This window comes from Lepidothrix coronata, unplaced genomic scaffold (genome assembly GCF_001604755.1).
Source record: "Lepidothrix coronata isolate B3197 unplaced genomic scaffold, Lepidothrix_coronata-1.0 Scaffold116, whole genome shotgun sequence".
Taxonomy (NCBI): Eukaryota; Metazoa; Chordata; class Aves; order Passeriformes; family Pipridae; genus Lepidothrix; species Lepidothrix coronata.
This window is the reverse complement of record NW_016690296.1, coordinates 833,469-857,833: the sequence shown is the minus strand read 5'-3', so window position 1 is coordinate 857,833 and position 24,365 is coordinate 833,469. Positions and strand designations below refer to the sequence as shown.

The 24,365-nt window shown below is 44.9% G+C and overlaps 1 protein-coding gene across 2 annotated transcripts in view; it reads left to right on the top strand.

The window, feature by feature from the left end:
- Nucleotides 1-22,850, top strand: part of NDST4 (N-deacetylase and N-sulfotransferase 4) — a 66,925-nt gene extending 44,075 nt beyond the window's left edge. For both annotated transcript variants that reach the window (XM_017825207.1, XM_017825206.1), the window contains exons 6-15: nt 540-668; nt 11,390-11,572; nt 12,070-12,166; nt 12,596-12,719; nt 13,534-13,708; nt 14,712-14,882; nt 16,171-16,280; nt 19,022-19,124; nt 19,395-19,922; nt 22,506-22,850. In XM_017825207.1, coding sequence (XP_017680696.1) covers nt 540-668; nt 11,390-11,572; nt 12,070-12,166; nt 12,596-12,719; nt 13,534-13,708; nt 14,712-14,882; nt 16,171-16,280; nt 19,022-19,124; nt 19,395-19,514 — 1,212 coding nt within the window. In that variant the 3' untranslated portion in view covers nt 19,515-19,922; nt 22,506-22,850. The remainder of the gene's footprint in view (nt 1-539; nt 669-11,389; nt 11,573-12,069; nt 12,167-12,595; nt 12,720-13,533; nt 13,709-14,711; nt 14,883-16,170; nt 16,281-19,021; nt 19,125-19,394; nt 19,923-22,505) is intronic.
- Nucleotides 22,851-24,365: the final 1,515 nt, after the last annotated feature.

The window sequence follows — 24,365 nt, the reverse complement described above, 5'->3', positions numbered from 1 at the left end:
AAGTAATCTCCTCCTGCGAGGAGGACACTTCTCCAAGGCCCCGGTGTCGGCTTGGCTTCGGAAATTCCCAGAGCCAGGGATTGGGACACCTGCCCGACTGCTCCAGGCCCTTGCACGTGTGTGAGGAGAGAGAAGGCTCCTCACACACACTTCAAAGTGCACAGAGGGCAGGAAAATGTATAAAATTATTTGGCCTGTCCCACATTTCAAGGGCAGGTCCCGGGATGGTTTCAAGTCCCAGCAGACCTGAATATTCCCCGTGCACATCAAGCCAAAATTGTGATCCCCTAAACAAGGCAGAAGGAATGTCCTAACCCCAAGCTCCTGCACAGAGTCCAATTCCTACCGGAATAGACTCAAAATCAGCAGTGTGTTTACACATATCCAAATGCTCTGCTGAATGTGGGTTCAGTTTGTTGTTTTCACCGAGTAAAAACATCAAAATATTGAATTAAGGGAGACAAAAGTCCTTTCCCAGGTCAGTTACGTCTCTGCATGGATTAGGCAATCCCTATAAGGTGCTGTTCTTTTGTTCTCAGGTGCTCCCTCGACAGACCTGTGGCCTTTTCACTCACACCATTTTTTACAAGGAATATCCTGGGGGTCCTCAGGAGCTGGACAAAAGTATCCGAGGAGGTGAACTGTTCCTCACCATTCTCCTGAATCCCGTAGGTACCTTCTTTTGCTATTTTTTTTGGACTAACAGGGAAGAGGGAGGGAGGGAGATCAGTTTTCCTGGACCTTGTTTGGGAAATAAAAAGCAGGACCACTTGCTCAGGGGTAACGAGCAGTTTGAGAAGAAAGGAGAACAATGCCTTCTGCCTATTTTGAACTACAGCTGTATGCAACAAGTTCCTGGAAAATGCATGAATTTCATCTTCCTAGTGAAACTGGGAAGAAACTTGTTTGAGACAGCAAGGGTAGAAAAACCTGTGATCTTATTCCTCTTTTCCTTTCTTCCACAAGCTTGGCTCCTCAGGCACTCGTGACACAGCTCGGTGGAAACCTCAGGGCTCAGGCCTCACATCATTCCTCCACCACTGGCTCTTAAAAACAGGTTTTGAGCAGCTAAAAAGTCTGATGCCATTTAAGACAGCAGCCTAAAGGTGCAAGGAGCAAGGACAACAAAACAAAAAAGCCATAGATCAGTTATTTTGTCCTCCCTTGGTCCAGGTCCTCCCAAAGAAGCTGCGCTAGTCACAAGATAAATGTCCCTTGTCTTGCCAGGTGGCCTCATTTTCAGTGGGTTTAAATTGCAGCACTCATTGACTCCTCTGCAGAGCTAAAGAAACTTCAGGTGGAGCTGACTCTCAAATCCAGGTCACCTTTATTTAGACACCTAAATATAGATTTTCTTTTTTTTTTTTTTTTGGTATTATATAATTAGATGCTTGGGGGTAAAAATTTTGGCTGGGGAGCTAAGCTGGCATCCGAGCCAGATTCAGTGGGCTTAAAGAAATGGGACATTTCCATCAGGAATTTGCCTGTACCACCCACATGACACCTAATTTGAGAATAAAATACATCCCTGTTCTTTATCCTATCTCTTGCAGTTCTCTCAGGATGACTTTTCTCCCCATAAAGCATGTTTTCACTCCATGAGTGCTCCTTACAACAGCCCAAATTCCTCAGCCAATCTATGTCCCAATAACTTGGGAGTGCAATATATATTGTCATGTGGCATTTGAAAAGAACAGCTTCTCTTTACTCTTAATGTTTAAATCTCCCCCTCCCACTTTTATGGAAGGGAAGACTTTTCTTTTATTCAGTGCAAAAGTGTAGTGTTTCAGTGGTTAGCTTGCAAAAGCTCACAAGTTAGTACCCAAAATCCAGGGTCTGAAAAGAATCAATACAGTGCCTATTCCACTGGCCAGGTGCCAATTCAGCTGGATTAAAAAGGTATGCTTTGAATGGGATGTGTTCTCCAAACTGGCAGCAGCACACGCTGCAATAGCAGCAGGACACTTCCCATCTTATACCCTGGAAGCTTTTCACACACCTCCCCTCATTAATAAGCTTCCTTAGTGTTTGGATATCAGCTTGGATAACCAGTACCAAATATACTCACTGGTCAGGGAGAATAAGAGTACACCTGGTTGTAGTTCAGTTCAGCTCCACATTATTTACAGGCTAGGCTTCCAGAAGTGAAAAGCCACAATTTACACTCCAGTAAATAGAATTATTACATGTATCTCCCACACACAGAGTTCAAGACAGACTTTCTCAGACTGTTTCAAACTTCAGGAATAATCCCAGTGCCTTGACTAAAATCAGCAATCAGCACAGCACCTCCTTTGGCTGTGGATTACAGTTTGAGAGGAAACATTTATTTCAAGAGGGGTTTACAGGAATCTTGTCCCTTACTTGGGTCATAATCAGCAAATCCAGCAAATGTATCACAAACAAATATTAAGCTCAAACAGCAAAAAATGTTTGCACTTCCATGCAGTTGGTTAAATTAGAAAGTGCCCAAGTGACACTGCATTGGAACAAAGACTTTGCAGAGAGACTGTCAAGGGGATCTTCCGAAGGGATTTTTTTTTTCTTTTTAAATGGCTGCTCCTGAGCACTCTGTGGCTCAGAGAGATATTTTCACTTTCTAATTTATGAATCCTGAAGATGAGTCATGTCTGGCAGAGATGATTTAGTAGCAGGCAGAGGAGGGATAAATTCCACCAAGACCGACAGAAATCAAACCAACTTTCCTTTGAGTTTTAATGAAGGTGACAGGAATCCCAGCCAGATCTTTCCAGGCTCCAGCTAATGCAGGGAGTCTGCAGTTTGGGGGGGACTGATTCTTTGCATAAACACTTCAAAGCAAAGCTCATTAAAGGTAGTGGGAAAGTCTCGGATAACAGACTGGGCTTGAAACAAACCCAAACAGCGAAACTCTTCCACAAGGTATCAATCCAGCTCCCCTCCGAAGGGTCTCCTTCATTTGGAGGCTCAGAACAATAACGAGGAGCTTCAGTTGGATGCACAAATAAGAAATACAGGCACACTTTGGGGTAGAAAATGAGATATTATTGCCTTCTTGGGGTTTCCCCCAAGCAATGAAACGTTCAGCTGAAATGTTTTTATCTCTCTCCCTTGCCAGGCAAAAGCTGGATGTTTAATCAGTGATAAGTTTTATCATCTCTGATGTTATTTACTATGTGGTCTGACAAACATCAAACCCCAGTTATTCACTACAGCTTAATTAGGACAGACCTCCCAAAAGTCGTGGCATCAGCACTTCCACATCAGCAGTGAAAGCAGAGCAGCAAAGCCACCACAATCAGTAGAAAGAAGGGAAGGGAAAATATGACATCTAAAACTTCAGTCAGTCAAAGCTGAAAAAACTGGTTTTGTGCCTAATCTAATTATAATTAAAATTAATTTTTTTTATGGCATTACATTAATTTTCGTGTTTTTTTTTTAATTCTACTTCTCATTATTTACTTAGCTTAATTGTCCTTTAGAATGACTTCTTCTTCTCACAGAATATATCCAAAGCCCCCTTCTTCTCTGCTCACTTCAGCAGTTCTGTGCCAGGTTCCTTTTCTCGGCCTCCCCTTTCTGTTTAAACACATTCCCATCAACTTTCCATGCACTTCTGATTTTGACACACTCCATAGAGAAAGACAAGTTAAGCAGCACTAAAATCAACCCTCTGGTAACACACAATTTCCAAACTGAAATGCTTCCAGCAGCAAAAAGCAAAAAAATCTCCACAGGAGTTGAAGTTTTAAGGGGGATTTTCCACCTCCACATGTCAGGCTCAAAACTAAGTGGGTTCAGCCCATGTTCCCTGACTGTTGCCCTTCATTCAGCCTCCTGGGGAAAGCCCTGACATATTTAAAGGGTGCTTTTACAAATTGTTCCATTTATCACCTCTCCAGCAGCCACAGGGTCTCCCACTATCTGTCTGCTGGCTCGTCTCCTTTACTCCCCTGCTCCACAGGCCATAAACAACAGCCATAAACATTTAACAGCCAAGATAAGCTAATAAATACAACCTTAAATATTATTGCCCCTGCAAACAACAGCCAGAGAGTCATTTCTCCTAAAAAAACCCACCTCTTTAATCCAGAGAGCTTTTTATTAAGCCAGCAAGTGACAGCACAGTCTGTTTTTATTCCATCTCCCTCTAACTCCTTTCCATAGTTCCACCATGACAATATGCACAGGCCATTATTGCCTTTTATTTATATATACACATATATATAAATCTCTCTCCTCTAGATCTACTGCTGCCTCACCACAGAGGATCTAGAGTCAGGCACACCCTGCACAACACTCCTTTTGTCCACAAAACCAACAAGACACGACGTATTTGCCCACCGAGAGCTCAGCCCATTTCTAAAGTCCATAAAGACAGAAAAGCAGCAGAAAGAGGGAAAAGTTAAACACTTCTTCAGACTCCTCTTCCCCCTTCAATCAAACATCCCTAAGAAGCTTTAGCTGGAGGTGGAGTGTGGCAGATGAATTTCAGGAAGATTAGCTCCTTTCGCTGGAATTTGGCTGGCGAGAGCGAAACCAGGCTGGCGATTGAAAGGTAACTTTGAACTCCACTCAGCAGAAGCTACAGGCAGCCCAGAATAATAATGTTCATTATTATTCCAACTCCCCTGGAAGTGGCAGGGGATGCTTTTAATTTTGAAGGCCACTTAAATGCATTTACATTTTTAAACTCTCACCGTAACTAAAGGGTTATTGCTCATTCCCAGCCCGTTGGAGCTGGGTTCTCCATGTCCCACATGGGCCACACTTGGAAGATCTTCTTCTTGTTTCCTGCTCTCCCTCATCACAGAAACAGATGAGAATCACACGTTATTGCTTCAGCATATTAAAAGTAAATGCAGAGAGGGGTTAATTTATACCTTCCACAAGAGATTTGGGAGTGTTATTATGAAACATCTTGAGTGTTGATAATATTTTTCTTCTTATTTGCTTTGTTTCTCTGAGCAGAGCTGCAGAAAGAATAAAAAATAACCTTGGGCATTGGAGGAAATGTGCTGCAATCCAAAAGTAATTCATAATGCAGCTCTACTAAGGGCCCTGTGAATTGAGCATCTCAGCATAATTTGGAGACAGGGAAAAAAAAAAAAAAAAGGAAGCAACCTCCCCACTAAAAAAAGTCAATATTTCTTGAGCTGCAATTAGCAAGGTATTGCCTACAGGGACAGATGTGTCCCTCTCCAACCCGACAAGAGGGAAATGTTCAGTCTACCAAATTAAAAGGGAGTTTCGTTAGCGAGTTCATCAGAATTTATCTTAGTGGTCACAAACGCACCGAACCAACTCCAACCTTCCTCAGGCTTTTGACTCTTCTTTTCTGCTCTTTGTAAATCATTATTTTCCCCCCTCATCCCACATGGCTACCCCAGCTGCACAGAGCTGGCACAGGAAAAATATTATCCCGTGGAAACTCGAGCCTCCAGGAGCAGATTTAGAAACTAATTAGCTCGAAACTCGGAGCATGAAGAAAATATCTGAAGGATAACACATCCCCTCTTTCCTTCTTTCACGACATTTCCCTGTTTTGTGCAGGCTGATGCTCCACACCACACTTATTTTAGCAGAACTACTCCCCAGCAAGTTGGGTGATGGCAGAAATAGCAACAAACAACTGCATCCAGCAAGGGGGTTACTGGGCCAAGAGAGAGGGAGGGAATCTGTTACCTTCCAGCCCACACCACCCACGAATTTATTAAAGTGTCAGGAGCAAGCCTTTAAGGTAAAAAAGCAGCTGACTCAGAATTCCCTGATTATTGAAAACGAATCCTTAATAGAAGCAAATGGACAAGAGCAAAATCTCCTCGCTGCGTTCGCCAGTCAAAATTAATTGGGAAGTGGCTGATTGGAGAATATTATATCCTCTAGTGAACTGAAAATGCTGGGTTTTTGGTTGGTTTTTTTTTCCTCTGAAAGCAAGAGTGGAGAATTAAATTAACTCCGAGGTTTGTTTGCTCAGGGTAGGCCACCAAAATGGATTAATTAATCATCATTTATGAACACTCCATAACGCAGAGCCGTCAGCTCTTCAGAAAACTGCTGGAATAGCAACATGACAGGAGAAGAGTTAGAAAAACAAAGTGATAAATTTCCTGCATCTCCAATCTATATCAACCTGCCTGGCATTTCCTTGCACTTCTAAAGCAAATATCCCGGTGCAAACTCTTCCTTAGAGTTCACAAGAAGAGACTTTTCCTTCCTCTGCCTGTAGACTATGAAGGGCCATGTCAAGGATAACAGGCACAGTCCATCCCATCATCCCAAGCACAGTTAGAGCCAGGCCTTGTTTAACCACATTAAAGAGAAATGTCTTATCCAAATTAAAAACCATTTTGACCTTTTTTTTTTTGCCTCTATAGCCCTGCTTCATGTTGAGTGTGATTTAAGCCAGTTGTACCCAAAACCAGTTTAATCTGCTCTACTTCTTTAATTTGAACTTGGGTTTATTCTTGAGCCTGAACTGAATAGATTTTTTTTTTTTTTTCTGAGGGATTTTACAGTCTAAGGAAGTCTTTTCAATGAGAAAACATAGATGGCAAGAAAACAAATTACTATATCAGGAATTTCACATGCCCTCATAGTAAAAAAAGAAAGCCATTTTATTTAATTGCAGACTTTTTAAAAAAAAATAAATATATAACTAATAGATGGAACTGATGGATTGGAACTTCCTAACAAGTTTCCTTCATCTTGGACCCTGCACATCCATGGTGTCAAAAATGTGTATAACCTGGGAAACAGCTGCTGTGTTGGAATATGGTCATGACTCGGCCTTTATTTCAGAAGCAGAACTTGGATAAATATTAGAAAATAAAAATAAAAAAGCAAACCTAGCAGCTTTATTCTCACAGGGGAAAGGAAACAACGCACAGCATTTTTCTGTCAATAATAAAGAATTCATTTAAAGCACAGCAACTAAATAATGGAAAAGTAGAAAGCGTTCCCGGGTAAATGAGAAACAATTTCGCTCTTTGAATAGGGAATTTTAAAACAACATAGATGCTCTTTTGTACAGCTGTCCCAAGGCCACGTCCCACCACTGATGGACAGCAGCTTCCCCTCCCATCCCTGGGAACACTTGGGCTGGAAAACAGACCCAGTCATGAATATGGGCACGGGAAATAAAACATCATTCAACCGCTTTTTGTTTCCCCTTCGATCAAAGGCAAAAATGTTTCTTTCCAGACACTGCCTTTGTTGCTTTCTTTAGAGATATCATGTTTGGAAAATATTTGATTATCCTGTCGAGAAGGTTCAAATCTAAAAAGATGTGCAGAGAGGAAATAGAGTAAAAGTTAAAAAAAAAAAAAAAAACAACCAGGCGGTGATTTTGAGGCGTATAAATGATTTCGCTTCGGCGGCAGAAGGGTCATGAATATGAATAGCGCCGAATTCCAGAGACACGATTTGTCATTATTCAAATTAGTGCTCTGTCAACACAAAACTCTCCCTTCCCCGCTTCCTCCGGGCGCTGCCGCACAAAGAGCTGCGTGAAGGACCTGAGCGTCCCGGGATTCATCCCCGGGATGAATCACAAGGTACCAAGTCTGTAACCCACAACGGGAGGCCGCTCAGGCTGGGAAATGGATGAAACACTCCAAAGGGAAGGAGGCACGTCCAGCCTGGCACGGAGCTGCTCCGGGTTAGCAAGGGAACACTTGGCAGTCGGGCATTCCTCAGCTGTGACATCCCATCGGGCATCCAGACGGACAACAGCAAGATCCCGTTAGGAGAGTTCCCTCTTGGAGCAGCCAGGCGGCATTTTCTGAGCACGACGGGAAAAGGTGGAACAGCAAACTTCATTTTTCTGGGAAATCTGCACGCAGGAGAGGAGCTGAGCAGGAAATGCACCTCCATGGATTTCCCAGCGTGTCTCTGTCATGCACGAGGCTGAGCTGTACCCCCGGGTTGTTTTGCGTGCATTAATCCCTCCCTCCCTTGCAAATCTTACTGAAAAGGTGCAAAAGCAAGGGAAAATGTTCTTGAAGACAGTGAGCAACAAATTCCTCTTAGAGGAGCAGGATTCCCACATGGGCCCTATCTCTGGATCATGGGCTGTCCAGCAATGGGTCGGGGCCAAACGAGGAGCAGGAGGAAAGGACCTAAAAGGGAACACTGATCCTATTTAATTCTGGAATGGCTGAGAGAATGAAGTGGAGCACATTTACACATAAGTTTTGTTGTTGACTTCTCCATGGCAAGTGCTTGATCGACAGATAAGAAGAGTTTCAAGCATCAACATCAAGAAATCATCCAATGTTTTATTCCCCATGTGGGATTGCCATCCTTGAGATTGGGGGCCATTTCAGCTGGAAGCTGGAGCACTAACAGGGGTGGATCAGTCTGAAAACCCCACTGAGTTCAACACTTCTCACAAACTCTTCTTTAAAGCTCTGTCCACACTCCAGGACCTACAGCAGTTGGCAGTTCTCCAGAGCAAACCTCCCAAAAAAACCAAACATGTTTTACAGTCTCAGAGTAGACTAACATCCTAGTGCCCTCCAGAGGCAGGTGGATAATCTTTGTCCAAAACTACGTGCTTTTTGCCAAGACTATACTAAGTTTGGCAATTACAGGAGGAAACAAACCTCTACACTCTGCATTAATAGCTGTGCATCAAGTGTGAGCACAGAAGGCAGTTTCAGGGCACTCCAATATTGGTTTATAGTCCAATAATTTCGAAACAAGCCCTTTGTTTTTCTCTGCTACCTAATCTACATTTCATTTTATATATAACACAAGCACGCATATGCAAAAATTACAGGTTCAGAATACACTGTAGATGCATAATTTCTGGATAGAACTGATTTTAAAGAGCCCTGGAAACAGGAACCAGAGAGTGAAATGGTGTGGTGGTGCTGCCATTGTTTGTAAATTAATCTCATGTCATCGGTGTGACCAGTTCAGGTTCGTCAATCAGTCACTCACCAAATATTATGGTTTAGGAGCAGAGGAGCTGGTAAACAGCCCAAGGCAGAATGTGGTTTCTGTTGGGGTCTGTCAAGTGAAGGCTGTGTAAAATACCTTTCTTTCCCTCTGCCCACCCAGCCTAGTGGAAATAATATGATTTAGCAGCCAGAATGGCACATTAACTTCACAGGTGCTCTCAGAAATTTAGGACCTCTGTTGTCCTGTCACCTCTTTCTTGAGAACACAGCTACTGCAGACCACTGAGGGCACCTCTGAAACGTTAGTACAGAGCAGGCAGCAGAAAACAGGAGGGAAAAGCTCATTACAACAGTAAAAATCCGAATTTCCATGGTCTGAGGGCCACAGGTCTCCATTCAGATCCATGTAATTCCCCAGCCCCAGCCCCAGCCCGTTGCATTTTCCATGGATTGATGCATGTGCATGGAAGCAGACTTTAGTGCCCATCCATGCTGTAAACACTAACAGTAAAAACCCCCCTCCTTTGTCTCAAGTGATTTGGAGGTAGATAACAAAGAATTAGCCCTGTTTTTATGTCATGAATAATGCATCAGATCTGGGGGTTTCTCACTTCAAAAAAGATCAACGGAGCAAAAGGAGTCAGGAGAGAGGTCCAAGATCTTTTGACTCCATAAAAATCGATCAATTGGATCTTTTAAATGGGTTTGCAGCCCAATGAAACTCCTGAAATAAAGGTACTTGTAGGAAATAGGTATTAACTTAACATTGAAAAAAAGTCTCCTCCATTTTCAAGGGTAAACAAAGCACGAGGAGCACACAGATTTACCTCCAGAACTTCATTTGCTGCAAATAATATTAAATGTCATTGGCAGACCTGTGAGCACTCATCAAAAACCACTTCAGAGACAGGATTATATCCCCCATTAACATTTCCTACAAGTGTTTTCATCACTTAGTTTGCAGGAAGCACTTGTCACGTTTTGAGGAGCTGAACTCTAAACCAGGAAGGATAAGTTTGTGTTGGGTTTTCTGGGGGAGAAGATGATTCACTACCTTCCCTATAAGTTTCTGGGGTACTACACAGAAACACACGCCAAGTTTAGGGTAATTTTTCATGTTCATTCTGTGTCAAATACTTTTGGTCATAAAATGCACTGGCTCTGGAATCCACCGAGTCAAGCCAACAGCAAAAAGAACTTGCACAGTTGCCAACCTTGGCTCAACAGAGGCTCAGAACAGAATAAAAGTGAGGGATAAATTGCTTTCAGTGGGATAAAGTGTGCACACTGCAAACCCACTGCAGAGGGGCCATGAGGGACACTCTCCTAAGCTCCATCTGTCTGCACCTTATAGAAGTACTAAAAGCCTTGTTAATAATTTAACAAACTAATGGACGTGTTTTTAAACCTTGTGGACTCTCATTTAGAGAAGCACCACGTTGGCAGAGCGAGACGGGGAGAGTGGGAAGCTTGTGGCTTGTTATCCCACAGGGATTTTGAAAGTCAGGAGAGCACAGTGTGCTCTGGACAAGCTTGGGATTGCAAAAAAAAACAAAGGGAAAACTTCATCTCCAGGTGGATCAGTGGTAACAACCTTCCCGAGACACATCTGAGTATTTTACAGACATTTTAGGCAGGAAGGTCCCAAATTTTGAGACTCAGCCCTTCCCGCCAATTTAGCTGCTGGGAAGCCTGGGTGCCACCCAGCTGAGACACGTGTTTCCAGAGCTCTAACTCAAGGACCAGGGTGCCAGGACAGCCCACCTGGTTTCCAGCCATAAACTACCCTCAGCAACAACAGCACACACCTTGATATTCCAAGGATTGCCTCAAACTACATCCAGCTCCCCCCAGGACATTAGAGAGGAAAAGAAACCACAAGTCACTGACCTGGACGTGTCTCCTGCTGCAGCTTTCCAAAGAGGAAGGGGCATGTGCTCTCCTGCAGTCTCTCCCCTTCTGCCTGCACATCACTTTATAAGCTCACACTTCCCATTCCCCATCATCCAAACCAGGGCTCACCTGCACACAGATATCTCTCTGCAAATCAAACCATTTACCTGTGAATCAGCTGTCCTCAGACCCTTAAATACTCTTGGCTCATACCCCCAGCCCCTGCCTGCAGCTGGAATCAGATTCCACTGCCATTCCATCCTATTCCAGGCTGACGTGCTGAGAGAGAGAGCAAAATAACAACACCCAGTTTATGGCACCTTCATAAACCTAAATAATGGCAGCCTACAGGTAAACCAGGCCCTGCAGCTGGAGTTTAACCACCTCAGCCCTGAAATGAAGCTTTGGCTGCACATCCAAGGAGCAGAGGGGTCCCATATGCCAGCACCTCACCTGCCCAGGGGCGAGGAACAGGGAAGGAAAGAGGAGGAGGAGAAGCATGACCAGTTTAACTTTTCCACTCTCTTCTTTCGGGTTCAGGTGGGAGGGGAGAGGGTCTGGCAAAGCTGCCAGGAGTCCCATGACTGGAGGCTCTCGCTCTTGCCTCCCAGATCAGCATCTTCATGACCCACCTGTCCAACTATGGCAATGACCGCCTGGGCCTCTACACCTTTGCCAACCTGGCCAGCTTCGTCAAGAGCTCCACCAACCTCAACCTGCAGACGCTGCCCCCGCTCCAGCTGGCCCACAAGTACTTCCAGCTCTTCCCGGAGCAGACAGACCCTCTCTGGCAGGTAAATGCCACATCCCCTCCCTCCTCCCATCACAATCCGCCTCTTGGAATGAGAATTTCTTCAGGTAAAAAGGGGTCTTTTGCTCGCCGGGTTTTATTTTGCCTTCACGGGTAGTAGAAAGATAAGGGGATGAATAATAGCCCACATTTCTATTTCGTCCTTCCTTTTTGCATCCTCATGTCAACCAAAAGCATCTTGACACCCCAGAAAGTAATGCCTTCAGAGGTTTCCTTTTTAACTTCAAATGGAAACTTGATTAAATCAATGTTTTAAAAAAGCTTGATTAAATCAAAGTGTTAATCTTTCTTTTCCCCCCTCTTTTCCTTCTCTTTTCTCCTAATGACCGAAATTAACCCTCAGCCATGCAAAACTATTAGACACACCCTGTGGGGTTTTACTCCTCAGTGTAACTAATGCTGTGCATTTAGATCCTGCAAAGATCGTTCAAGCAGAAATTTAGGGTGGTGCGATGAACCCAAACCCCTTTCCTCCCTCAGAACCCGTGTGACGACAAACGGCACAGGGACATTTGGTCCAGAGACAAAACCTGCGACCACCTGCCCAAATTCCTGGTGATAGGACCCCAGAAAACAGGTAAGAAGCCATAAATTTGTAAGCCAAGTTTTGTACCCGTGGGTTTGTGTCCTGTAAAGAGAAGACAACTCCCTGCCATGGAGATGGTGCTCTTCTGATCCCTGTGGAGTTCTGTAGTTACTCCTTCACTGCCAACAGAAAGGGACAACTGTTTGTGCAGTAAAATTGCTTTATTCACCATAAAAAAAAAAAAACATTCCTGGGATTTTAAAGTGTACTTATTGCACACAGGATGGATAGCCCCTGAGACAGGCAATTCATTCCTCAGAACAGACTCCCAGGAAAAACACACTGAGGACAAAAGTGCAGTTCTGGGAGCCCCAAGAGCGTCATCCCACAGTCAGAGCTTTTAGAAACTTTCTGGAATGAATAAAGTCAAAGGTGCTTTTTTCTCCTATTTCTAATGGCATCCCTTTTTTGTTACCTTAGGAACAACAGCCCTTTATTTATTCCTTCTGATGCATCCTTCCATTATCAGTAACCTCCCCAGCCCAAAAACTTTTGAGGAAGTTCAGTTCTTCAATGGCAACAACTACCACAAGGGAATTGACTGGTAAGGAGAAGAACAAATTCATTACTAATACATGGAAAATGACAATGGAACAATTCCAGAAGCATGTATGACACCACCATAATTACTTGATGAATTTGTTATGCTTGGCATTATCAGACGGAGGGAGAGTCTAATTGGTTATGATGGGACATTTAATCAAGTCCTTAATTTTGTTTAGATGCTGCAGTAACAATTTCCTGATTTTTCACACCAAGATTTTTCATACAAGAGCCAGCTCAGGCATCATTTCTGTCTTCATGCTGAACAGCATCTCTGTATCTGCACTGAGTTACACCCTTTTCCTTCAAAAGTGGCTTTTCATGAAGTAAGGTTTGATTCATCTCTCCATGAGAATCCATTCAATCAATTTTAAACAGAATTCGAAGCCAAAATTCAAATCTCACATTCCGAAAGCGTCCAAAAGCAAAGATTTGTCAGCTCCAAAACGAAGTACTTCAGCAATGTTAAAATTAAATGGCTGACATTTTGAAGCTTTCCCCATTTTTTTTATCCTGCAGCTAAAACTGAACTCACTCCAGACCGGTGAAAGATATCCCTTTGACACCGGACTTATTAGCAGAAATCCCATCTGTCAAAGGAAAGGCCTAATTACCTGACTTCGGGGTGGCTTTAGCTATTACCAGCACCACCTAAGAGCCAAGATTCATTCCCCTTATTCCAGCCTGGAGTGAGTGGAGAAATTCAATTTTGCTTCTGCAGGATTATGTCCGAAAATCCACCTTTTCAATGGGAAGCGCAGGGACACGGCCCTTTTGTGCTGCTGCTGATTCTAACAGGTCTCCTCCCCTCCCAGGTACATGAGTTTCTTCCCCACTCCTTCCAACGTGACCACCGACCTCCTCTTCGAGAAAAGTGCCAACTATTTCCACTCTGAGGAAGCTCCCAAGAGAGCTGCTTCCCTCATCCCCAAGGCCAAGATCATCACCATCCTCATCGACCCGTCGGACCGGGCGTATTCCTGGTACCAGGTACGGGGAGCTCGGTGGCGGGGGATGACGGTCGGCATCGGTGGGGATTCGTGTCCTTGAGCAAGGAGCGGGATTTCTTGCCAAGCATCTGCAGCCTGTGGAAGCAGGAGGGTGCCGAGTGCCAGCTCTGGCAGGTGGCACCTGTGACACCGGTGTCACACACGATGAAACTTCCCCGGCACGGAGCTGCCACCGGCAGTAAACAAACAGCTTTGTCTCCATCACAGCTGACAGCGCCCGGAGGGAAAGCTGGGCTCCTCACCCAGGGAGGGACGCGGGGAAGAGGAGAGTGGGCCAGACAGGAAATCACAGCTCTTGCTGCTGAGGATCTGGCACCTCGTCCCCTCCCTGCTGTGAGCTCAGCAATACGTGGCTGTGTACACACGTACACGGCATCTTCCAAAGTTTCCAAGGAGTTCAAAAGAGTTGTGTCTAGAGAGGCTGGCTTCTTCTCCCTTGGGAAACAAAAGCAAGCCCGCTGTTCTCCTGTGAAATCTCTAGGATGCTCCTTCTTGCCTTTTACTGAGCCCACACCTTTCCCTAACAAAATCTGCACTGTTTAAAAGAGCTCCTTTTAGAGACATGTTTAACCCTCCACGTGAAATACAGATATAGGAAAGACTAAAGCAATGTCAGAACAGGCACAAATTAATTATGTTGCAATAAGCATGAAATACACCATTTCTGGTGGTTAGAAAGTTCTGCAAGGAACAAAACACAGCCTAAGGCTGCTGTTTGCACCCTTTTAACATCTCATTTGCACCCTGTTACTCCCTCATTTGCACCTTTACAACTGCCAGTGCAGAGCAGTAAAGGAATCGTGCCTGCTTTGGCAGGATTTGACTCCTCGGCTCCCAGGGGAACCCCTGACTGAACGGGGGTTCTGCTGCCTTGAAGCCCCCCACTCCTACCTGGCACAAGTAGCACCGAGGGGCAGCTCCTGAAAGATTTAAGGCTTAACCTTCAGCATCCTTGTGACGCGTTCCCGAATCTCCCCCGGCAGCACCAGCGCTCCCACGAGGACCCCGCCGCCCTGAAATTCAACTTTTACGAAGTGATCACGTCCGGCCCCCGGGCACCCTCGGAGATCAGGGCCCTCCAGAAGAGGTGCCTGACCCCGGGATGGTACGCTGTGCACATCGAGAGGTGGCTGTCCCACTACCCTGCCTCCCAGGTAACGCCCTTGGGGTTCCCTTCCGGCACCAGCCAAGCTTCCCAAGGCTGCGGCACGGTAGGAAGCTTTGATCAGTTCATTTGGAAAATGCCATTTAGGCTTTTCCTAAACAGATATTTCACCCTGCTTCCCACTCACTCCCTTTCATCAAAAAAAAAATCTTTGATCCTGGTATGGAATTGGCTTTTCTTGGGTTCTTTTGCCTCATCTCCCTTCAGGTATTTTATTGTGCTGTCTCTTGTAATCTTTCCCATGAAAAATTTGCCTAAACACAGAGACCTAAAGGAAATTGCTAAAATAATAACACCGATAAAATAACCTAAGGCAAACCTTTTAGTACCACAAAATGCAGACATGGGCACTCTTTCTCCACGGACATGGTCATATGTCAGTCCGTATGTCTGCCTACTGCGCCCTCTTATTAAACATTCAGGGGCACGGCGACACATTTCTTGTCAAACCACTTGTGTTTCACAGTTATGGTGATTAATTTTACAAGACACACGACAAAATGCTCTCGTTGCTGATCAGGTGCACACACGGAGTGCACTCCCAGTGCCTGCTAATGGGCACTCAGGAACGTGCACTCACCCCGCCTGGGGCACTCAAAAACTTAATAATTCATAATAAGCCCTCACAATAAATACAAAACAAGCCTGCCCAGAATAGTTATCAGCATTACTGCTTGGTATTCCAGCAGTCTGCGGGCATATTGTCTTACTGTTTGCTTATGGGGGTCAATGCACCTTTACATCGCAGTAATCTTTAATTAAAAACCAAAAAACCCAGCCCACTGCCAACAATTTTGCAAGCCTTTATGGTTGATAGGCTGGTGGGAAGTTCCAAATAAATTGCCACCATATCACTTTTGAACATGTAATTATCTTGTTCTGAGCATTTAATTCTACAATGTATATATGACCTTTTGTTGTTTTTCATATTCCATGCCAGATCTTCCACAGACACATCATAAGCCTCAATAATATTTTACATTCTTTCCTTATCTCTTTTTCTCAGAATTCTCTGAGACTCGGGTGTGGCTTGGGAGGCTTAACTCTTGCATTTGAACAAGAGGCACACACAGAGTTACAAAGGTGCCCACTTATAAAAATTCAAACCAATAAAATAAAAAGCATACCTAAAGAGAAGTCCATCCGTATGAATGTTGTTAGCACTGTCCAAAGTCACGTGCTAACTTAAACCCAGGTTGTCACGGGAGGGAAACAATGCCATTATTTTGTGAAGCTTTAGTCCTGTTTCTAAAAATCTGCCCCATTTACCCCCGCAGTTGCTCATTATTGATGGACAGCAGCTGAGGAGCGACCCAGCCACCGTGATGGATGAAGTGCAGAAGTTCCTTGGAGTCTCTCCTCATTACAATTACTCTGAAGCCCTAACGTGAGTCTACTCCCTTTTTTTACCTGCCCCATGGGAGCAGGGGGTACATCCCCTCCCACCCAGATCCCTGGACCATGAGTTACAAACAACCAACACATCATGACAATGATAATTTTGCAAAGCTCAGGGTTTTCCTATGTCAGTCTGCAGGAGATGTCAGCTGTGGAAAGTTCAACTACATGTTTTTATCCCGTTCAGACAGGAGCCCCAATGGCAGAGGTTGGCTTAGAAGCTCTCACTCCCTGATCCCATTTTCACGTGTGGCTGAGACTCCTGCAGGGGTGGGAGTGGGCTGAATTTCCCTCTCCCCTCTTAATCCAGCAGAAAATCATAAGAAGCTTTAGCATGGAGCCTCCCCACGTGAGCAGCATCATCTCCCCACAGCCCGAGGCCTGGGACATCCTGGGCTAGGAAGCCTGTCATGGCAGCAGAGGCCTCTCTGAGTCACTATGTGAGCAGAGAGCACGAGCCTGCACGTGGGGTGGGGAGCAGAAAAGCCTCCACTTGCCTTCCCTGCAGGCAGGTAGCTGGAACACTGTGGGAAAAGCAGGCCTTTGGACTTTCCAGCCGCCCCACACCGCTCCTCTCCGCTCACAATTACTGTTCAGTGCTATTTATGTCGCAGGCACAGAGCGAGAGTTCAGCGCTTAAGAGAGTTGCTCTGCCAAAAGCTTTCTCCAGGGGGAAAAAAATCTGGATTCCAGAATGTAATTTTTTAAGTCACTGGCTTCCGAAGAGGATGAAAGAGAGGAGGAGTTTGAGTTCAGAGCTGAGCTACTGATGTTTGAACAACTGCTGCTGCACATCTGCAGTGCCTTCTGCTAGGTTTTTAAAATACACACCCACAGACATAGATCTTCCTTTCTGGAACTAAATTAAAGTCAGTGGAGTCACACAGCGGGGAAGAATTTGGCCTCTCCTACTGGTTTGGACAGGAAAAAATGGATTGTAAACAGACCTATAAAATTATGCACTCACTGTTTCGAGGCATCAAGAATGCAAATGTGCCGCGGAAGCACGCACGGGTTTGGGATGGAAGAGAAAAATGCGTTAAACCCTGGAGTCGCTTTATGGCAGGACTTGTCAAAGTGAAAAAGATTGCATAGGATTGTTCCTAGTCATTACTGCCTAACAAGTGCACACCACACATCTTTAAAGTTGTCAGGAAGCAGCCCGAGGACCCAGTCCTGCAACACCAGTGAGCAACAAGTCCATCACCCTGAGTAATGAGGGGAAAGCCTCAGAGGAGGGTGAAACCAGCTCAGGCAGAGGGGAGGTGCTACCAGAGCCATGGAAGGAGAGCAGGGGGCACACAGAGGCTGGAGGAAAATACAGGATTAGGGGAGTGTGCTTAAGGAAATCTCTCTTGGAGTGCTGCTACATTTTGTCAGGCTAAGAGGAAGCTCCTCGTGGCGGCACTGCTCACCTCTGCACCCGCCCATCCCCAAATCCTGCCTCTCCCACGGGCTTACTCTGCAGGAAGAGAAGGTAACCAGGCCTGGGAAGGTTTCTGCTGACTGCCTTAAAAAGCTCCCTTGTAACCTTAGCCTCAGGGCTATCACTATTTTTAAATAAATACTTCCACTGTGCCCAATTATGTTTACAGAAGACCCGAGAGTTTTGTGAGACCCGAACACAGCGGGTTGAATTCAGCCTGAGCTGTCTCGCCCTCTTTTCCCCTACCCAAATTTGCACATCCTCTTCATAATGTTCAATATGCTTCTTCTGAGGCAGAAATATGGTTTGGGGCACAGTTTTGCAGTTTTCCTTTTACCCAGCACACTGTATTGCTGCTCCTCTTGGGAAATTAGTGCAAGGCAGCGAAGCACTTCACCAGCAACGAGCAGATGGGAAAGGCCACAGCAGAAATGAATCCGTCATCAATATACCCATTTAATCAATGATTTATTTGTTTTTAATTGATACAGCTACCGAGACAATTTAGGAAACAAAGGTCAGGCCTGCAGTAATAGGCTAGGAAAGAAAAAAAATCATGAAGAAGGTTCACCCTTCTGCTGAAATCAGTTCAGTTCTGCACAGCGGCGAATTGTGGGTGTGCCCAGACAGAGCCAGGGCAAGAAGGTGCTCTGTAACTAATTACCTCCGTGTGCCAGCCAATTACACTTCATGCTTTTCAAACATCTGCTGAACAGCAGGAATGCAGAGCATTCCAGTGTTTTATGCAACGCTGCAAGTCCCACGGCAATGAATTCCAAACTTTAACGCCACGTGCTGCTCATTCCTTAGTGGGTGAGTGCTTTAGAGCCTTAATCTAAAATTCCTCTGTCTCTGGATTTCAGACATCACAATCAAACGGTGTATTTCAGATAAGGCTGCTGAGACAGTGTTTATGCTCAATGCCATCTTTGGAATGAAAATGGTATTTGGATCTAGTGATAGGGAACAGCAGCTTCCCAGGTGAGGTTGAATACCCAACCACTAATTCATTCAGGAGACCTGTAGATCAACCCTTCAAACTTGTACCCTGTGTGCTGACAAGCAGAATAAAAATCTACTCAGAGTAGGTAAATCACAGTGTGAAAAAACTCCCTGCCTTGAGCCAGGGAAAAAATAGATCCCCAGAGTTTTCACAAGAGAGGAAAGCTGTTTCCCACTCTGTCCTCAGAATTCCACTCATCTAGAGAGAGGTGTGCAGCGATATTTGTGGGCTAACACTGATGTCTTAGTAGCTGAGAGATTCTTCTGTGGTGAGGTCTTCTAAAATATATAATCCTCCATAGGTTTGACCCTCAGAAAGGCTTCTGGTGCCAGTTACTGGAAGGAGGGAAAACAAAGTGCCTGGGAAAAAGCAAAGGTCGGAAATACCCACCAATGGACCAAGAGGTAAGGGCTTCCCAGAGATTTACAACTTTTAACATAGAGCCTGTGTTTGGCTCCCAAAACAGAGACACACTGATTTATTTTTACTTTATTTATTTGTTATGTTTTCACCGGCTTGATACTTTAGAAGATCAGGAGCAGGAGATGAGCTGTCCCCCATAAGAGCCCCTCTCTGGGAGCAGGGAGCAGTGCAGGGATGCAGGAAGCAGGGGCTGAAATCTTTCCTTCTTTAACCCTTGCTGTGTTTTTTTTTTTCCCCCCACCCTCCTCCAGTCTCGAGCGTTTCTGTCGAGCTACTACAGAGACCACAACGTGGAGCTGTCCAAGCTGCTGCACAGGCTGGGGCAGCCCCTGCCCTCCTGGCTGCGACAGGAGCTGCAGAAGGTCAGGTAGCACCCAGGGGCACCCCGAGGGCAGGACCGTTCCCTTCACCGCCAAACCCCCGCTTCTCCGACTCACTCGTGATCGTCAGTGCCGGACCTCATGGACAACGCTCTTCCCAGCAAAAATAAAACAACGATTCACCGAGGAATGATTAAAAAAAAAAAAAACAAAAAAATAATCCCCCCCGGACCCGACAACCGTTCATATGCACGTGCTGACAGCTCGCAGCATCGACCCCTTTCGTCGGCTTCCAGGAAATAACCCGGAGCTACGTGGCATTACCCCTTATCCAGGCCGGGATTCGTGCATAGCCCAGTTCCTCCTTCCACCAGGAAGTACCAGAAACTGTGTGTAGGACAAATTGCAGTCTGTCAGGACACGACCAAAGGATGGGAACATCTCTCTCTGGACCCTGAGGTTGGTCATCCCCTGGGCTTTTCCCACATTTGTTTTCCAGTCCTTTTAAACTCCGAGCAGGCCATGCAAGCAGTGCCCTGCCCATAACTCAATATCAGCCACTTTGCCTCTCTCTGGGAAGCAATGTTTATGCTCTGAAGCCTTCAGGGATGGGGTGAGTCGTTTAGGGTCCTGGTCTGCAAACTGTCACAGAAAAATAACTCTAATGACCCTTTTTAAGGGTTTGAACCCAAACTACAGTCTGTTGAAGCAAAATTCTCTCCGTGGGCTGTTATGGAGTTGAAAGGACAAACACAGCCAGTATATAGCACATATACATGCATGATGTATATCTTTTAATGCCTCGGTATCTACCTACTGTGCATCTAGATCAGACACATCCTTAGCTTTATCTGCTTTTTGTGCCCATAGAGAAATGACAGGGTGGTTTACCAAAACCATTATATGAACTGTGCTTGGGACTCAGACACGTAGGGCCAAGGTCAGTGAGGCTGGGCAGAGACTCACTGGGAAATTTAAGCTGAGGGAGCAAAGACCCTTTAGGCATTTTAGCCTTGTAACACTTTTCCCCAGGAAAGAAAAACCTGGCAAAACTTTGCTATACATTCTTTATGCAGCCCAAAATGCGGCGGGTTTTCATTTTCAAACTTCTCGGTCTTTCTTAGGCACAAATAATTTCAGGTGCTGCAGAGGCCTTATGAGTTCCTCTCCCTGTGGATCTGATCCTTACCTCCCAGCTTAGGAGACAGAACTGTTCTCATATTTTGACCAGGAGGACTCTACAAAACGAGCTAGGGCAAAATAAATGCCAAACAAAAGGAACTTTATGTGGGATTTTTGAGCAGAGGAGTCATTTACATACTTTGTATGTACCACACAAATCCACGCTCCCTCGTCTTTTAGCACTGATAATGCCAAAGATCACTTAGTGTGATGAGAGCTTTGGGTAAGGAAGGCTTGCTCAGGGAAGAAGATCTAAATCAACCATTTGGTAGAATTTTAGCTGTTAAAATGCATTAGAATTGGCTCATCATTAATTAAAAGAGGACTTCCCAACTTCTTGATTAAAAGCTAAATAAACATGACATTGGTTTCAGGAGTTTTTCAAGGAAATGAGACCAATACCATAAAAATCTAAAAAAATTAGTTCTCATTCTTAGCTTTTCATTTGGAAAGGAAAGAAGCCTGTCTCTCCCAACCCTCAGCTCTGTGATAGCATCGTGTCCTTAAAACACACCAGATATTTTTATACCCCACTGTTACTTTTTCCAGTTTGAATGGGCATCGCATTTCCGAGAGATCTCGTGTCCCGTTGAAAACTGACATTTGAATTGATTCCATTATGTGTCATAAAGATGAAATAACAGCAGTTCAAAGTTTCATTCCTTCCACTTGTAACGGGACCCATCAACATGGAATGCCTCTGGACCGGCCTAGGATAGAGGAGCCTTTGTGAACTACCCGTAAATGATCTCCATTTCTTTCATGCCTTTCATATCCCTGACCACGTAATTGTCGGGATTCTTAAAGACCAGAAACACAAAACACAATAAAAAATGAAACATTTATTCATGGCAAGGGGGTTGTAGCTGGGAAAGACAGTGCTGGTCCTTCTTTCCTGTTTATAAGGCGCAGGATTCATGTCCTTCACGTGGTGCAGGCTGCAAATCCATAAGAGTTTTACACACTGGAGGGCTGCAGTTTGCTCCCATTCCCCTGGAAACAGGGATTCTGGGAGCTTTGCCACACTGAGGATCTGACCCTACAGGCCAGACACAGACATCAGGGCCCGTGGCAGCATATTTGATGATTAAAGCAGGACCTCAGCGCTTGGAAAACCCAGCTCCCATAACTGAGGTTGTCTTTGAGCGCGGAGCAATCAGAATGGAACCCAGACCCTCCTAAATTATGCACTGACCTCTCAAGCTCTAAAATAAAGTTGTGGGATTAACTGCTCGTGGATGGTTCCTAATAAAACAAATTTCCTCTCTGATAGGGGATCAGGCTGCTGAGTGTCCCCTCAGACAGGTGGAATTATAAACTCTGGAGGGAGGGAAACACTGTGCAGTGAAAGCACTGCTGGGTCCAGGCTCTCTGATGTGATAATGAGGCAGCAGGATGTGCCCTCAATACAAAAGCAGGAGCTGAGTGTTTTCTCCTCTTCCCTCTCCTCCTTTCCCTTCCCATTCCTGCTAAAGTTTGAACTAGTGAAATGGGGGAACATGCAGCCCCTGAATGGTCAGCCAAGAATAAATTGGGTGCGGGGGGTTCATTTCCCCTCAGCTGGGCCACCCTAGGGTGAGACATCAAGTCCAAACCAGCCACGTAGTCTCCACCAGTAGCTGATTTTGTTTATAATGAGTTAAAATTGATGTTTATGAAAGGTGTGTGAGCATGGGACAGCCGTGTAAAACGGGTCCAACACAGGTACATAACTCAGCAGTAGCCAAGTGTCCAATTCTACTATAGTTAAATAAGATCCATTTTGCTTTTTCTTTTACCTGAGTGTATGTTCATGGGACAGGAATTTCCACCAGACAACATCTCTCACACTGTCTTTATTGTCTCTTTTCGTCCTTCCAGTTCATCCTTTTAGCGTGACTGCAAAGGTGTGGACCTGCCTATGGATTCGACTCCTCCATCCCTCTCCTTTCCAGAAAAGCTACCAAAAAAATAAGGATTTGCAAGCAACACAGATTCTGAAGTGTTCAGTGCTCCAGTGACTGGATAACTTTTATAAGACTTATGATCATTTCTGTAGTATTTCAAAACAAGAGACATCCTGTTGATAGAGCTGAAGGAAACACTTCACTGTCTTGCCCAAGCTCTTTTTTTAAAAAATTTTTCTTTCCCCTCCTACGTGACAACAGCAAGTCCAGTCGAACGAGTACTTGGTGTTGAAGCAAAGGGAACCAAAATAAATTTTGATCCCTCAAAGTATTTTTGTTGGGGGGGTGGTGGTGGTGGGGGAGGTCAAAGGCTGTATTTGTTGGAATGGTTTTCAATAATTGATGTGCACACACCTGATTACCGGTTCTTCTCACTGCCGCAGAATAAACACTTCTGAGGGTGTATTACAGAGCGCTTTTCTTCTTTCCTTAAATCCCCTTTCCCGTTTTCTGAGCCCAGATCTGCTCCTCGATAACCTCTGCCACGTATTTCCAGCGCTCCGTCTCAGCTTCTCCCGCCTCAGCATCTCCTCAAGGCGACACAGCAACGTGGGATTTACGCCAGCACGGGGAGTGCCACTGAACTCCTCTTCCTTCTCCTCCTCCTCCTCCTCCTCCTCTTCCTTCTCCTCCTCCTTCTCCAGGCAGGCAACATGAATTCAAGGCAGGTCTGACACTCCAATATTTGTCACGCTGCACAACCTGCATTTCTGGGCCCGCCTTCCCAAAGTTCTGCCTCCCTGCACCCAGTGGGAGGTGGGGACACGCAGGCAGCCCCATGCAAGCTCTTGCTCTAATTAATAATAATTAATAATGATTTCCCCTCGGTCTGTTCGAGGAACTTTAAGAGGCTCTGATTTCAGCTGATGCAAATCGCCCAAACCCCGCACTCAGAATTACCCCTCCTCCAAAAATCTCATAATGCTTCCACTTTTTATTATAAAATATTCATTTGTTTTACAGATCTATGTCAGGGTGAGGTTAAATCATCTCAGAGTCGAGGATTCTTAGTACAAACCTTACAGGACAGCAAATTACGCCTCTCTAGATCTTTTATCATCACACAAATTACAAGTGACACTACAGTAATCTGAACACCAGTTCTGGCTTTTGGTTTTTTTTTCCCCCAGATCTGCTTGGTGCTTGGAGACAAGGGAGACACGGTAAGTGAAATATTCAAAGTATTTCAGGACTTTAAATCCTTTGTAAAAAAAAAAAAAAAAAAAAAGATAAAAACTACTTGTTGGTCCTTAGCAACTAAAAATTAAGCAGCTTTCTATCATGTCTTTTAAAAGCCCTCACAGACATTCACATCCCTGCTTCTTTGGACCCCGAGTGCCTTTATAAAGCTAAATGAAGTGATTACTGGAAAAAAAAAATAAAAGAATAAAAAGAAGACAGCCAGGTTGTTTTCCTGTCACTCGCAGATCCCTGCCTTTTCTTGGCCACCTCTTGTATTCCCTTCATATTCCCTGGGTGGCAAAGGAAGCCATGTGGAAATTGCAGCTGAGCCTGAAAGGTTTTGGCCTGAACCAGAAACCTTTCCAGGCTCAGCTGAGTTTCCTGCCTGAGTCTTATTTAGTGAAAAGAGAGCAGAGTTCTTCCAAAAATTTACTATTTCTATAAAATTCATTAAGGTTTGTATTCTCCCCTCCTAGAATCAGATTATTCCCTCCCAGAACCTGGAAACCTGAAAGCACTCAATAAACTTCTGAGCTGATCTGTTTGTGAAGAGGGCTTTTTCCACGTGCAGTTTGCAAGAGGAGAGGAGAGA